Source organism: Ammospiza caudacuta, chromosome 3 (assembly GCF_027887145.1).
Source record: "Ammospiza caudacuta isolate bAmmCau1 chromosome 3, bAmmCau1.pri, whole genome shotgun sequence".
Lineage (NCBI taxonomy): Eukaryota > Metazoa > Chordata > Aves > Passeriformes > Passerellidae > Ammospiza > Ammospiza caudacuta.
Window position 1 is genome coordinate 111,130,777 of NC_080595.1, and position 16,831 is coordinate 111,147,607.

Sequence of the window (16,831 nt, forward strand, 5' to 3'; positions counted from 1 at the left end):
ACTTAATTTTCTCATGTGAGGGGTTACAAAAAGGTGGATGAACTGCTTTCTCAGAATTTTCCTGGTACCATTCTGCAGCTGGTATACAATTTAAAAGTTAAGAACAGCTTCCTCAGAGATGGATGTTAAGGGTCTATAGTAAGAAAACATCACTCTCAGGCCACTTTTATGCAGAGCAAGGGAAAGGTGCATGTGCAGAGAGACATCCTGCTACATCTGAATTAGCAGATCACAATGTGAGCCTAATTTATTTTTAATTATATGCAGTGTCTTGGGATGGTGGGAGGTGGTGAGGGAGGTGGATAAGAAACCTTTATATAGCTTAAACATCTCTTGACACAGGGGTTGTCATTCTTGTGCATGGGGGTGTATGGAGGAGCACAGAAATTAAGGTCACAGACATCATAGGGCAGGCATGGAAAATAGAGGTGCTGCAGCTGTTTCTGGAAACATGGTTCATGACACCAGAAAGGTGTAGTACATCTGCAGGAAGCTGTGGTTTAAGTGACATAACTCTGCCATTCACTCTCTGCTTTCTACCAGAGTACATTTTCAGTACTTGAAAGATGCAGCAGACTGTGACTTGTACATTGCGCCTTCCTGTGCTTTTGATTTCCACCTCTGTGGAATGATGCTAGCTTTTAGATCTGCTAGAAGAGAACTGTGTTTCAGTATATTCAGTGTGGTTTTTAAAATGAGTCAAGCATAGCCATGCTGTGTTCTGTCCTCACTATTAAACTTACAGGAGAGATACCTGACAGGAGACATCTTGTCCAAATCCATCTTGCAGGTTTCGCTGTATTTGTATCTATTCTGGAAGAAATTAGAGGAGTGGACTTGGTGGTATTTTTGGATTTTCTGGTGGCTCACTCTGCTTTTTCTTCTTTCCTTTTTTTTTTTCCTTTCTCCCAGAAGAGAAAGAGATAAGGTCTAGGTTTCTGTATGATAGCTCCTTTCTTCATGTAATAGACGAGCTGCAGGGGTGGCTTGTTTTGACCTCTGCCTTGGAAGTTTGTGTTTTTTAACAGAGAGGAGGTTTGAAAAATACTGTGCCTAGGTGGACACTACAAAAGTATGCAGCTCATTAATTTTTCAGTTTATTGCACATTGTCAGGGGAAGAGGTACACCAAAGAGTCTGATGATGGTGTTCTTCCCTCTTGGGAAGTTTTCCACTTGGAAGCATCACTAAAATGAATTGAATATCAGGATGCCTTGGAGAGTCTGGTCAGCTGGACATCAGGGCCTCATATCCTGGAAGAATAAAAATTGGGGGGTGGGGAAGAAAGAGCCTCATTCTAATGAAAATAGAAAGAGGATAATCTGCCCTGTTTATTGATTGCATAAGAGGTCATGTTTGTTTGTTCCTAATCTTTGTAGAAAAGAACCTTTGGGTTTCTGCAAAACTGCATTACAGCAGATGAGTATTTGGGACAGAAAAAAAGGTGGTTTCAGTTGCATGGGGTGGCTGCACTTGCCTGAGGGTGGAATGGCTCAGTGGTGAGTGAAGGAAGGAAAGGGCCCCCACCCTGGGGTGTCTGTGGGGCTCCCAAAAGCAGCACAGCCAGCTGGGAGCAAGGAACGCTTGTGGGGAGGGAGCTTGGAGGTGTTTGACCATTGGGAGACCATCAAGAGGAGAAGATGCTTCTCAGTGGGGGAACTTCTGAGTGTCTGGGATTAACAGTGTGAGATTAAACTATCTGAGATGAATAGTGTGGTTTCAGGAGATCACTGAAGCAATGTACGTGTTGGCAAGGTGCTGCACAGGACAGCCTTACCTGCCATGGCTGCACAGTCACAAGGCTTCTTTTGAGGGGTGCTGGTGGGTTTTTGACGGCATAGAACTGATTCAGGGAGCAGAAACAAAGCAGAAACCTGGCACTGCCAAGGAGAGCTAAACGGTTTTCTTCCTGAGCCAACCTGAGGCTTTGGTGGGAAAAGAGGAACTTCCCTTTTGAAACTGACTGTAGTGAGTCAATTCTCTCTTGTGCCTACTGTGACTGATGGGAAACTACTTAAACTATAAATGAGAGAAGAGACTGGTTTGATTTCCATGCCTGGTATTAAAGCACAGAACAATGAAAATTGGGTAAATGAGAATTGCATATGCAGTAACATACATGGTCCATGAAAAGGAGAAAAGGGTGAAAATTACTAGCAGAACACTAGTTGTGTATGTGCTACACTAACAAAAGATACACTTACTATAGCAGGAAAAGAGGGTTAGGTTGAGGAGGAAAAGCAAAAATACGTTTGATATCCAGGCTCTTTTTATTAGTATACAAAGTCAGGGCAGACACTGCTGGATAAGTAACCAGATACAAAGAGAACAGGCCAAATTGAATTCATGGCCTGAACACAAATACTTAAAATTATGCAGAAAATTGATATGGTGTCATCAGTGAAGTTGGCACCTTGGAAACAAAGAGTAGCATGGACACAGTAGAATCTATTTGGCCTAAATCACTTTGTGAAGGAATTATGAGAGACTTGTTGTGGGTCTCTAGCTTAGATTTATATACAGACAACATGTCTAATACTATGATGTAATAATGTTTTTTTCTGTATACAACCATCAATAGCTTTCTTACCAAAAGAGTAATTCAGAGTAGAAGTTGTGTTATTTTGCGCTTGAAAGGAATTGCTGACCCTACAGAACACATGCTTGTTTAAAAAATGAAGGTACAATATTAACTGTGTATATTTGGTGTAAATTAAATGAGATAAATGAGATGACAGAAAGTTGTAATTTTTTGAAGATATATGCATTAAATTTAAGAGAACAGTTTAGTAAACATAGGTGAGCTGAAGTACTGGAGGCTTAAATAAAGAAAAGGTTCAACTGGAATCACAAGTAAAGGAAAAGGAGAATTGTGGCAAATTACCTAATCATTCTAGCACAGACCCTTTTCTTGGGAGAGATATTGGGTTGAGAAAAGGTAATGCAGAAAAGGAACAGATTATCAAAAGAAATCACTTATTGGAAGTGACGAAACAAGAACTGTAAGTATTGAGTGGAGTTAGAATTCATTTAATCTTCTTAAAAGTTAAAGCAGTAGTAGAAGTTTCTTAGATATATAAATTGGGAAAGAAGAAATCCTTCTGTTGTATAGGGAGGGTGGATTTGAATTAGACAGAGCCTTTTGTTCAAAAGTTAAATAAATACCTTTGCACACTTCTCAGTAAGAAAAATAACAGTGTGGGGACAGCGACAGGATGATGAATGGAAACAAGGTTATGAACATGACTACGGTCATGGTGGAAATTCAAGACAGAAACAAATTCCAAGTAAATAAAGGTGTGAAATTGCAGTGTACCAGCTGCATGTGGTTACTGCCTACATACCAGCTCTTTCCCTACTGTAAAGTTACTTGCAGTAGCTCACCCTTTCTCATAAATGTTTTATACATGTAGTGTGCATGGCTCTTCCTTGTCTTAGAGCCAAAGTGCAAATCTTTGAGAAATAGTGGTTTGTAGCTTTTTGAAAGTTACTTTGTGTTATGTTAAGCTTTAAAAAAACCCCCTGTGATGCTGTAGAGTTTGCTTTTTTACATAAAATATTAAGGAGTACATTCTCATCTCAAAAAGTTGCTGTTTCCACTGTGTGTGCCCCAGAGCTCATTGAACTTCTCTGTGAATAGATTTAGCTCACTGGAAAAACAAAAATCTATCTCTGTTTCCTCTTCCTCTTATCCTCCCCCCTTCTTTTTAAACTGAGTTTGTTTCCTGTCAGATTAGCGAGTTAAATTGGCTTATGGGGAGGACCAAAAGAAGTGCCAGATTTGGTGCAAGATAAGCCCCTAGGAGCAGGAACAAGCCCTTGAGGGTCAGCAGGAGCAGTGTTGAGGTGTTTTGCAAGTTCCCAGTCTTCAAATCCTGTGTTAGTGCAGCAGAGCTGCACATTGCCCTTGGAGGGGCTGTTATTCAGGGTAGTGAATTTTTTGTTGGCTTTAGCATTCTGCCTGCAAAAATACAAAATACAAAAACGGTCTTCCCAAACCTCCTAGAAAGAACTTTTGGTCAACAGCAAAAGTCCTCATAGCAGGAGTTGTGTCATGGACCTGATACTATTCTGCATGGGTTTTGGTCCAATGCAAGGAAGGGCAGTAGTATGCATCCAGTTTAAATTGTTTTATTTCTGGGTCCTCTCACTGTGTGCCCTTGCTTTACTCAAAGGCAGACGACTCTTGATGGAACTGTACGAGGTTGTTTTGGAGAGATTTTCTTACAATTTTTATTGTAGCTGGGCTTTAGAATATGCTTTCCTTCATGTCTGGATTTAATTGTAGATAATTTTGGAGGAAAAACAGTTTTCTTACTTTGGGAAACTCAGCATACTGGTGGCGTCTGGTCATTGTACTAAGCAATCAATCAATCACTAGATTAAAAGGGTCAGAAATGAGAGATACAGAAAATAAATGAGGTAAGCAGAATGCCACCAAATAACTTTTCTCCCTCGTCCCTCTAAAGGATTTAATGTCTGCAAAAGCAGTTGTTCACAGCCCTGACTAGAAATGGCAAAGTTGTGATGAGGCACTTACTCCCCACACTTATTAAAAGTAATGCACACATATCTGAGGCAATCAGGGCCCCTGTAATGATCCTTAATTCCAAACTTCCTTTCTTTTGTAGAGCCTGCTGAAAGCTGTAAGCACTCCCTGACACTGCCCAGGAATTGGTGCATTTCTTTGGGGACCATTTTACTAATACAGTTTATACTTGTTAGGTTTTAGTTTTTGTTTTGTAGTAGGAAATGCTTCCATGAACTTGTGATCATGGGGTTTTCTATTTATATTTGTTGTTACCAATACTACGACAAGATTGCCAGCATTTTGGACCAAGCCATTGCTTGTAACAGAGAGGTGTGAGATTTTACATTAGGATATCTATTAAAAACAAAAAAACAAAAAAAACCCCAACAAATCACCATAAATGGTCCTGTCAAATTTAAAAAGAGAAAAAAAAAAAGCTCCAGTCTGAAACCACTGTATTGACTGCTGGTAAAAATAACAGTAAAGTCTCTGACAGCTGAAAGAGAGAGAGGAGGAAAAGCATGTTGCTTTTAAGTTTTTCTCTTTGTTTGTTGGCGGTGTGCCCATACATCCCATTCAGGGCTCTAGAAATGGTTCACTGACTTGAAACTCTGGCTGCTTTTAATTGTGTCAGTTTTATTTGTTTAAGTAATGTGAGGAAAATACTGAGCTAGGTCTCTCAACATTAAATGATCAACTTTACAGACATTTTTTGTCCAACTCTTTAAACGAGTTAAGAGGGATTCAGGTTTTAGATTGGTTTTGCTGGTTTCCAAATGCCATTTTTTCACAATGGCTTTGAATTGTTTGTTACTGCACCCTCAGAGAACCTCACCATGAGCTATACATTTGCACAGAAAGTCAGACAGCACCAAATCCATCTCTGACATTGAAAAGCTGTTGAGATCTATTCAAGAAGAGAACTGTGCAAGTCATTTGAAGTGGGGCTTTTTCAACATTTTTTGTTGTTAAAAGTGCTCGAAAAAAACACATGCAAAAAACGTACACCTGCATAACATGTGATTCATGAAAGCATGATTGTTGCTTTACTTAAGCTTTTAAATGTTTAAAAATCTCTTGTAAATAGAGTGCTTTGTTTAGAAATCAAGGTCTGTTGTTAACAGTGAAATGAGAAAAATAAAAACATTCTAGAATACTAATAATGCCCTGCTTTAAGTTGCATTTGAAGCAAGTATTTTTTTGAGGTAAAAAAGAAGACAACGTTACATGTATCAGATGTTAACCTTTTTGCATTTTTTAATAATGGTGGAAATCAGGAAGAAAATGCATAACTCTTACTGAGATTTAACTGTATCTTCATTAAGTTGTAATTAAGCAAGTAGAGAAGCATCCATGCTGTGTTGAGTATTACAGGAAAATAAGGGCTTATGCCTCTGAGGTTCCCTTGTGATCAGCACCCATCTGTGTTGTACTGATTGTCTGGTTTTGGAACATTCAGCTGTGTGCTTATTTTAGGACATAATACACATTGTTCAGTTCTTTCCTTTCACCAAGATGTCCCTGGTGGCCACTGAAGGCTGAAGAGTTGTGGACAGACCTAGAGATGGACTCACACCACAGACAGTTCAGGGTTGTCTGTTGTTTCAGTTGAGGAGTGGTGGTGTCTTCTTTTGGCACATCCTGAACTTGGATGTTCTTCATTGTGGCAAGGATCCCCTTATTGCTACACAGGCATTTCAAAGTGGAGAGCTTGCTTGAAATAATGCTGCCCTCCTGGGTGGTTGTCTCATTGGTTTGTGTACAATTATTGTCCTCCAGTTGCATTAGTAAGAACATTTGCCTATTTATTTTTTCATGCCTTAAATTTTAACATTTCAAAAAAGCCAAGGTAATGATTCAGGGAACAGATATATTTCTTCTTTCATGTGTTCCACAGCCTTTCCATGTTATTTCCCCCACATTTAAATAGTGTTCAACCTCCAGCCTATAAAATCAGTGATTTGTCTCATATTTCACACTGTTACATTTGTGTTTGAGAGCCAAGCCTACTAGAGCTGCACAACTGGATAAACAAAACCATCCTTTTTCCTAATGAGTGAAGCTGTGTTCTTGGTTACTTTTGGCTGCTGGACAAATTATAAGCACCTGAGCCACTCAGTCAGACCAGCAGCAGTAGTGCCTTGTGCTGATGCACTGAGAACTTGGGGTTTGAGGAAGCTGAGGCATATGTGCTTTTACATGATTTCATTAAAATAAATATTCCAAATTATTTTATAATTTAATCTATTAGTGCTGTGAAAAATAGACTTTTCAGTGGCACCCCTCTTCAGAAAAACAGGGAGAAGTTAAGTGACACAGGTGCCCCAAGGTAGCTCTGCTGCAGAACCAGGAACTGTAATCCTGTTCTCCAGGCTCACCAGCACTGGGTTAATAAATCAGAACCAAAAGAAAGCCTGGGTTGAAAGGCTCCTCTTGATTTGAACATCTGGTTGAGCATCTTGCTGAAAGCAGGGCCTTGGATTGGGTTATTCAGTGCCCTGGTAAGACAAGCCTTGAATATTTCCAGCAAAGGCAACTATTACTTTGGACTTCTCTGTTTAATTCTTTTTATAGTGAGCAATTTCTCCTTATGTCTGAGACTAGTTTGCTGTGTAGCAGCTCAGGGGGAGCTGCCCTTGCTCTTGGTCCTGTTCTCTGTGCATCCTTTGGAGAAACCAGCTCCCTCTCTGTGTGGAAACAGTGACCTGTGTCAGTTCCTGTGCTCTGCTAGAACAGTGTCAGGTGCTGCAGAGCTCCATCAGGGGGCACAGGGAGCCCAGGTCAGGACTGCCAGCTGATTTCTACATGTTCCTAGTTGCACTGGGCAAGTAACAGATGCAGGTTTTGTGTCACTTGGCTTTTTTTGACATGGCTGACTTGGGGTGGCACCTGCAGTGGAGATTTCCTTCTGGACTCCGTGGTTCAGCCAAGTGAATGTTAGGGAATGGATTAAGAATCAGCCAGGATACATTTTTTTCTCTTTCCTTTGAGGAATTCATGAGCAAAGGAAGAAAATAGGTGTTATAACTCTCCTGAAAGGCCCCCAAATGTGTGTAAATTGGGGTATTTTGTAATATTCTCTGTGAGTCCAACTGCTTTCATTCATGTACTGTGTAATTTCTAAAATAAAAATGTACTGCAACCACTTTATCTCCACCACCCCTAAAAGCCTCCTTGTCATTTAACTCAATTATCATTTTATTTAAGAGTTTGATTAATCAGATTTTTGGAATGCTTACTTACTATTGTACATAATTTGTTTGGAATCATGATGAAAATTTTCATTGTTCGGAATCATGATGAAAATTTTCATTGTATCAGAATCAGTGGTAAGCTCCTGTTGACTTCAGCTTGTCCAAGAGTTTTCTACTGCAGTGTATTATTAAAATACTTATCAGTATTTATTTCACTTGCCCTGATGATAAAAATTTCCTTTTCTGTGAATGAAAATATAAACCCATACATAAATTGTGCTAGGTAGATAGGATTTTTTGGTGTAGTCAACAGAAATTCAGCAGCTCACTAGGGATATTTGAATTGCCCATGTCAGCTGACTTTGTTCAGAGTTCCTTCCTTGTGCCTCTCATGCTTGCTGTGTCTTTGATTCATTTTCAGAGCAGCAGACCCATGTCTCAGATATAAAGAATTAAAACTTTAATCAGAAATTAATTTGCTCTGAAGTGAGCACTTGCTCTCTTTCCAGACCATTTCACTTCCTGAGACCAGTTAAGAATTTTTAAGGGTTTTAAGAATACAACATTTTTTTCTGCTTCATCTATAGCATTCATCACAGAAAAGGAAAATGTTATTTCAGTTTTGCTGATACTAAAAATAGGTTATTTTTACTTGTTTAGTGTTGAATGGGGTTTTCAGTGTATCCAGGACTATAATTTGTACTATCTGCTACAGCTCATGCAGAGGAAGCTGTTACTCAACTTGTGTGTGTTGTAGGATGGTACACGGGGTGATTTGTCCTGTTGATTATAAATGTAAATACTGTTTTTCAGGCAATGGTAACCAACGGTGTTTTTCCTATTTACAGAGCAAGCTTTACATGGAAGGATTTAGAAGCCTAAAAGAAGGAGAACCTGTGGAATTTACTTTTAAGAAATCTTCCAAAGGCCTTGAATCAATACGGGTAACAGGCCCTGGTGGGAGCCCCTGTTTAGGAAGTGAAAGACGACCCAAAGGGAAGACAGTACAAAAAAGAAAACCAAAGGGAGATAGGTAATTACCTTACTTTGTTATTCCCCCTTTTTTCCTTTTGCAAGTTTTTCTTGAAATTGTGTTTTCAGCATTTATTGTTTGTGAAAGGAAAGCCTTCTGTGTACATTTGGCTTTTACATGTAGCTTAGTAATTTTATTAAAGCTGTCACCCACTGAAGAGTTTTACTTGAGAAGGTTTTATTAAATTAGAGGGAGCCTGCAGAGGAATATATTATTATTCTGAAGATATTGCTCTTAGACTGGAGAGAGGTCAGTCTGAACACAGGTGAAATAATGTCATGTTTAGGTGAGAATTGTGCATGCTAAAGAGACTATCAAACTATCATTAAACTGCATCAGTAGTTTTATATGGAAAAAAATGTGGGTGCTGCAGTAAGGGTTCAGATGTACATAATTTGGTTAATTACATTTTTACTTAGTGAACAGAGAATAAGGTGTTTCAGAGCTTTTAATTCCTGGTGGTCTGAGGGGCTGTTGCAATAATGCTTTACAAATTTCAAGTAATTTTGATTGCTGCACTTGTCTCTACACATGTGCAGCAGTTTGACTTGCTCTGCACTGTTACCCTTTATTTTCTACTTCTGATGGCTTCAAGAAATTCTGAATCCTGTCCACTTCAAAGCCACCTGTACCTGGTTCACCAAGGACAGCCTTCCTGCTCAAAAGCTTATGTATTTATTTATTTGTTTAGGTGAATTCACCCTTTTTCCTCATGCTGTTCCCCAGCCCTGACCTGTAATGACTGAAGGCAAGGGGAATACATACTTTGTGAGGATCCTAGTAAGAACAGCCCAGGTTCTGCCTGCAGTGTTTAATGTATGGCATGACTGGGAGGTGATGCTCTCTTCCTTTGCACATTCTGAAGCAAAGCGTAGCTTAGGAAAGATAGGGTCACCTTGAAAGGCAATGTAGCCCAGGTTTGAGAAATTTGGGATCAGGAACCTTTACTAGCTACAGATGAACTCCACTTGTCCTCACTACTTCTGTTAAAAGCCCTTTTTTTTTGTCCCACCCACCCCACTTTAATTTTTTTTTTTTAGTTAAGGAGTGGAGACAACATGATACAACATGATATTTGTCCCTCTTTCACCTCCTTTGTAAAAGCTAAAAGCCATAAAGAAAATTTATTGCTGCTGGAACAGATCAGAGTCCATAACCACAACAAGGACTGTGTAAGCTGGACAAAGCTTTCTTTTTGATTGCTCTCCATATCTGGCCTTATAGAGTGGTATTGCATGCAATGGCTGGTTTTTTGGGGGTGGTTTTTTGGGTTTTTTTGTTATTTTGCCATAGGCTTTCAGTATTATTCTTATTTAAATAATTGGTTTTTTCCATGAATTCTAATTGCTAATCTGTTCAGGGTATTAGCATTACCACTGTTTTTGATGTTTCATACTTTGGCAGCAAATAAAGGCCACAGTCATGCTGGTGTGATCCTGTTTACCTATTTGTTGCACATGTATATGAAGGAAGACAATCCTTGCTTCAGAAACCTTGAAATTGAAATGGGCTGGTTGTAGGCAGTGAGGGAAGAATACATATTGATAGAGGCAGGGATTTGAACAATCTGTAGTATACAGTGTAGTAGATGCAGGGGGAAGCAGAACTTTCCAAATGGAATTCATCTCAAGCACATAAAACGTTGGGGTTGTATCTTACCTTGCTGCTGTTCCTCTTCAGGGATTACAAAGGGATCCTAGCTCCAATCCTGTAAATGCTTCCCTTACAAACTTCTAAAATAAAATGAGATGAATTCTGCTTTCAATCATGTTTTTTCATAGCTGAAGCATAGAAAAAGTTGAACAGATATACCCTGGAAAACAGTGTGGGGGGCTGATCTATGAGACAGTGTACTCTCTAATGTTCACTTGCCTTTTAAAAAAGGGAGAATTTAAAATTAATTTGAATTAATTTGAATGTGAAAATGTGGGCAAAAACATCTACCCACTTCTGTCTCAGAATTCTTACACTTAAGTCATAAGACACCCAAAAAGGCTGAAATTTGAAATGTTTGAAGTAGCATTGACATTATCACTCAGTGAAAAGCAGTGTCTTTGCTTGAAGAAAAATTAGTTTTGAATGCTTAGACAATTAAAAAGGTGCACCTCCAACATGTCTAGTGAAAAGTTTCTTGAAGATTTTACAAGATTGTTCTCTTGTACTGAGAACTGCCTCCATTTATGAAAGCTAATTCCAACTTCTTGTGTTCATCTCTTTTTATGTTACCAGTGTAAGAGTGTGAGGGCCCAGCCTCAGTGCATCTTTTTGTCTGGATCCCATTTGATGGATTCTGTTACTCTAATTACTGAGAGGAGTTAGAGATAGCAAAGGTGGAGGGAGAAAAACCAGAAAAGCAGCAATATGTACAGACAGGGAGGAAAAAAAGTCCTGACAGTGAGGTTACCAACGTTGGTGGATTTTGTGAGGCTTCCATGGTAGACTCAGGGTCCCTGTAATTTGCAGTATTGTTGCTGTGGGGACCTTGCTGTGATGATATTTGTGAGGATTTGCACTGTAACCAGGTGCAGCTCGCTTTGTAGGAGCTCTTCACACATTCCATCCACAGTGTGCTTTGCTCAGCTTTGGCAGTGAGCTGGCACTAAAGTGTGCTGTGCTGCTCTCTAGGAATGACCACGGGGATCTGATGCAGAAAAGATGAAGCACTCTGAAATCACACTTAATCAAGTACTTAGTCATTTGTTGAGACATCTATGGTTTAGAGTAGAACAAATGAAATTAGAACCTAACCCAGCAGAGTAAAGTTGAGAGGAAAAAGGGAAGAAGGAAAAAATTACACTACTTTCTTTTTTTTTTTCTTTTTTTTTTTTTTTAACAAGCACTCCCAGTGTTTCTATGTCACCTAAAATAAACCAGGTAAAGGACTCTTTTATGAGTTGTAATTATTTATATAGATGGGAGAATATTCTTTAGTGCAGTGTACATATAAATAATTTGACCCACAGTCCTTTGGGACAATATTAATAAAGGTGCATGGTGCTCACAGGACTAGAAGCTAGAGTTATCTTTGGGACCTAGAGGTATTACCCAGTATCTGTAAATATTCCTGCTAGGAGCTCAAACTTGGATACTTTTTTAGCAGAGTGTCTGTTATGCTGCATTTGCTTAGCTTGGCACTTGCTTCATGTGGAGTGTTCTGGGGGAGATGGGAAGGTTGACAGCTTTCTTTTTTTTCTTTATTTTTTGGTTTTGAAATCTTTACACCAAAATGGAAGCAATAAAATAAATCAAGAAGAAGGGAACAAGGAAGAAATAATTAGGAGTATAACTCCATCTCCCAGTTCTAATTTATGTCATTTCAGTCCTCTGATACCTTCTGCTAACATCATACTTGTGGCCTGGAAACTTCCTAGTACAGGTGACCTGTGTCAGTAACTGGTTTAGATTTAAACATGTAATAGTAAATACTACATTGTGAGATTGGACATTGACATGAAATATTTCACTGGCTTGGTTTATAGTGCAGCCCTGCAAGTGAGCTGTGAGGAAGGGATTTGGGAGCTGCTCCAAATGATGGAGCTCAAAGAACCATTGCCACTGGATAAATGGTGATGCTGAATACACTCTGGGGTATGACTGGTGAAACAGCCACGTGTTTGCAGCTCAGCTGGCTAAACAGTAATGAGTGCTGCAGCATGGACACAGCACTTTGAAAACTTTTATTCCAATATAGATAAATATGAAGGAGGAGCAATTAGAAAAGAAGTGGTTTTGTGTTAAGATGTTATAAATGGTGTTCACCAGTAACTCTTGAATGTGACCAAACCCATAATCTTCAAATGAAGAAGAACATAGTTCTAAACCACCCACAGGGTGGAAATAGAGCCACTTAGGGAAGGAGGGGTTGTAATTAAATAATATAATTCTCCCTGGGTGAACTGTCACTTAAAACTAGTTTGTGTCTGAGTCAGACAGAAAATGGTTTTAATATCTGAAGACATTTTGTGGATGATCTGAAGTCAGACTATATTAAGAAAATCTTAAAGGTCTTTAAAAGCTCGTGATCTGCACAAACAGCCGCTAAGCTGGTGTGGTGCAGGAGGGGATGACACATGGTGGCATGCCATGGAGGACATTTGAATTGAAGTTAAATGGACTAGGAGAGCTAGGTTAGGACAGCAGTTACTTCAAACTTGATATTATATCAATTCCGTCTCTACTGATTGAATCACACACAAGTGTATAATCTAACTTTCACAGAAAAGCCTCCATTGGCTTGAACCAAGCAGGTTTTTGTGAAGGAGATGTGAACAATGAGAGTGGTATGGGCTGGGCAGGAGAGCCCTGAGCTAGTGCCGACGTGGGAGAAGCACATAAAGCCCCTGCTCAGCAGATGGGTGGGGACAGCCTGTCAGTCCCTTCTGCTGAGAGTGAGCAAGGCCAGGCTGGCTGTCACCGCACACAGCCCTGACAATGGGGAGACATCACTTGGCCAGCCCCAGAGACCTGCTCTGGGCAGGTCCTGAACAGCACTGAGGTGAAGTGGGGAATGGGCAAACTGAGTCATTCAGCCAGGGAAATGGACAACAAGTTCAGGGAGTTGTTGCCTTTGGCACAAAATGGTGTCAGCATGTTACTGTGAGATGGTGAATTTTTCCTACTCCTTTTCAATGTAGATTGCATTCACAGTTCTGCCATTTTCTAAAGAGGAAACTGACACACAAGTAATGCAAATATTGCATGGTTTGCACCAGTTTCTTAGAAATACAACCTTGCATAAGGACATTGCTCAAGGGTGGTGTTTCAGCAATTAGAGCATGAACACCTCCTCTATGATTCCCTTGCACCTGGTATTAGATGGTAAGAATCTCTTCATTCCAATTTTCATTCTTGCTTTTCCCATTTTTCAAGCATAGGGCATTTTTTTGACTGCTTGCCCTTTCTCTGCATCATAATGATTTATTTTGTTAGGTGTTTAGTTGCTCTTTCCAGTGTTGTCTGAGACAACCTTTTAAACTTAGAATGGAAAGACAGCCATAATTTTGTTCTCTTATGTGAAAATTGCCCTATGAAATGAGGTCCCTCTGGCCTACTACCATCTTTCCAACACAGGCACATATTTAAGGAGAGACTGTAAAAAGCAGGGAGGTATTGCATTCTATCTCTGGCAGTAGTGGTTTAAACATTCCTTCAGTATCAACAACTAATGTGCAAAAGACAAATTAGATTAAGTGTTAAGTCCCTGAATTTGCTGGATGCAAGTTCCTTTTGGATCCTCAAGCAAAGCTTGGTATTATTTGTGCAGAGTTTTATAGAGTTAACAATTTGCATGTCTAGACAATGGGCTAGAATGGAGATAAACCACTCTGAGTAATGCTTCCTTACATAATTTTAGGACTGATATTTGCTGACTGTGCCATAATAAGCCACTAAACTGGCATGAAATGCTTGTAACAGGAACTTCAGAATGCTGAATTTAAAAAAAAATTATATATATATATATATATATATATATATATATATATATATATATATATATATATATATATATATATATATATATATATATATATAAAAGAAAACAAAAAACTACCTTGAGAGCTTTGCAATACTCCAGGTACTTCTTTATGAAGGTTTTATCTTAACACCTTAACAGGGCTACATAACAGGGCTACAAACATTAGGGACAAAGTTTTTTATCCTTGGTTTTTTTCCTCAGGTTGGCAAGACTTTGGAAGTTTTAGCAACATTTTGAGTATTCCAGGTGTGAGATAAAACCAGAATACCAAAGGGTCTTGTTGGTAGGGTTAAAAAGTAGGTAAATTTTAAAAATAGCTACCAGTTGGTGCTGTGGCTTGGAGGCTTGAAAGCTGGCTTGGAGATGGATCTCTAGGGCAGGAGGTCAATCTTTGCTTGTCGTTGTGCAGACCCATCCAAGTCTTAAGTCAGAACCCTCTGAAAAGTGTTAGTGCATATATTCATTAGACAGCCCTTGTTAAAATCTACATCATCCATCTCTGTTTAAAGGGAGCTCGGCAGTCACAGCCCTCCTGCATAACAAACGCACAGTGTGCTTCCAGGACTTGGCCTGTCCAGTCTAAGAACAGAATCAGATCTTAAGGAGCAAGTATTTTTGGCATGGAAAAAATGAAAAGAAAGAAAGTGGCTTAAGGGAGAAAAGATAGAACAACTGCCACTGCCTGGTGTGTATAGCTCCCAATACCGTGGACCGCACACTGTGTGTCATGATTTCTTCTCTGGCACAGGGTGTAACTAAATCAGTCTTCCTGAAATGCCTGGTGTAGAACTATGGGAAAGTGTTCCAGAGTGAGAGCAGAAGCAGGAGAACCTCACCTCTTGGAAGACAGGCTAGCTTCTACCCCCAGATCCAACATACAGCACTGGGAGCTGCCTTTCTCAAAAGACACTGGATTTCTCTTCTGTAGTTATGTAACTCAAGCAGTCAGGAGCCAGCATGCAGAGCTGAAAGATCAGTGCTTGCATGTTGGAGCAAAGTGTAGAAAATGATTACAGTTGTGAATAACAGCATGTATAATATTTGAATATAAGGTTTTGTTTTTCAGAAGACATGGAAGAAATCCCATTCAAAATTTTAAATCATGGTTAGATTTGCAAAGCCAAGGCCCATAGTTAGATGCAGGCTATAAAGCTTAATTTGATCCCAGGTCAGTTTTAGATATTTGGGGGTACCCTGGCACACTATAATGTGCTGGGTGCTTACACAAGCAATCCCCATTCATTTAAAAGGCCATTTTCTGGTTTCAGATAATTTAACTACTAAATCCATCACAAGGCCATTTAAAGTAAGAACTCTTTTCAGATCCTCCATTGCTGGTGAGCTTGCATGACCATGCAGTGTTTCAGCCTGCACACTTGGGTGCAAGCAGGAATTGGGCTTTGCACTGAGGCCTACAGATCATCAAAAGATGCAAAAATATGTGCTGCCTCTCCACCATGTGTCTTCTGGTGGGGCTTTTCATGTTCTTCAAGTAGATGCAAATATCTGTGCCAAGGGAAGAGCCTGGAACCTGGTAGCCATGATTCTGCTAAGCAACATCCAAGTGTGATTTTCATCACTACAAGCTTAGAACAGAGTAGAGACTGGAAAAAGTTTTTTGGTATGTGTTTGTATGCATGTACAGTTAAGAAGAGAGAGGCCCCAAATTTTTCACAGTGTTTATAATAAGAAATCCAAATTTGATGCTAAAGTAAGTAGATTCAATTCTGAAAACATACCAGGAACAGATGAAGTGAGTAGGAAGGTGTCATTTCTGTGCAGCCTCATGTAGAGTAAAGCTGTCCCTGCACAGCAGATGGGTTTCTTAAGTACATACACTGTTTTTGGAACGCAGAATATTTTTCTTCAATCAGGTGTCGTCTCTGGGCTTCATGTTTTTTGACTATTATTCCACTCTCTTTAATCACAGGGTGAGCTCTTTCTCCCTTACAGTAAACTCTCAGTGTATATTCAGACCTTTGCCTGCACTGATACACCTAATGATCCCTCTGCATTCTTACTGTACTAATGATTACACATACCAGAAGGAGTTCAGAAGCAAAAAGAATTGAGAGCTTTGCTCAATTTAACAGACATTACGCATAAATCCAGTAGAGTATATGTTAAAAGTATCTTAGTAAATAATTTTCAAAAAATCATTCTGTTTCTAAAAAAATCTTCCTGACATAACTGGCATATTCTTCTTTAATTCAAATTTGTTTCTCAGTGTTTAATTTCTTACTACTATACTATTTTCAAGTAGACAAAAATAAACAAAATAGTGCATACATTTTCAGGGGTCAAATCAGGAAATACTCTCGTGCTTTGAAAATAGCAGGGAACAGAGAATTATTTGAAGATATTGTCCAGATTGTGATAATTCTGTTTTAAGTTGATCCTGGTCCTGACTACAGACTGTGCTGCTTTCAATGAAAGAGCTGAATGACACATGGTGGCATGCCATGGAGGACATTTGAATTGAAGTTAAATAGACTAGGAGAGCTAGGTTAGGACAGCAAAGTTACTTCAAACTTGATATTATATCAATTCCATCTCTACTGATTGAATCACACTCAAGTGTGATGCTGTAGCTGTCAA

General features: G+C 39.3%; 1 protein-coding gene across 2 annotated transcripts in view; it reads left to right on the forward strand.

Annotated features, from left to right (window-relative positions):
- LIN28B (lin-28 homolog B) overlaps nt 1-16,831 on the forward strand; it is an 86,319-nt gene that overhangs the window by 39,705 nt on the left and 29,783 nt on the right. For both annotated transcript variants that reach the window (XM_058802636.1, XM_058802635.1), the window contains exon 3: nt 8,573-8,757. In XM_058802636.1, the coding sequence (XP_058658619.1) occupies nt 8,573-8,757 (185 nt within the window). The remainder of the gene's footprint in view (nt 1-8,572; nt 8,758-16,831) is intronic.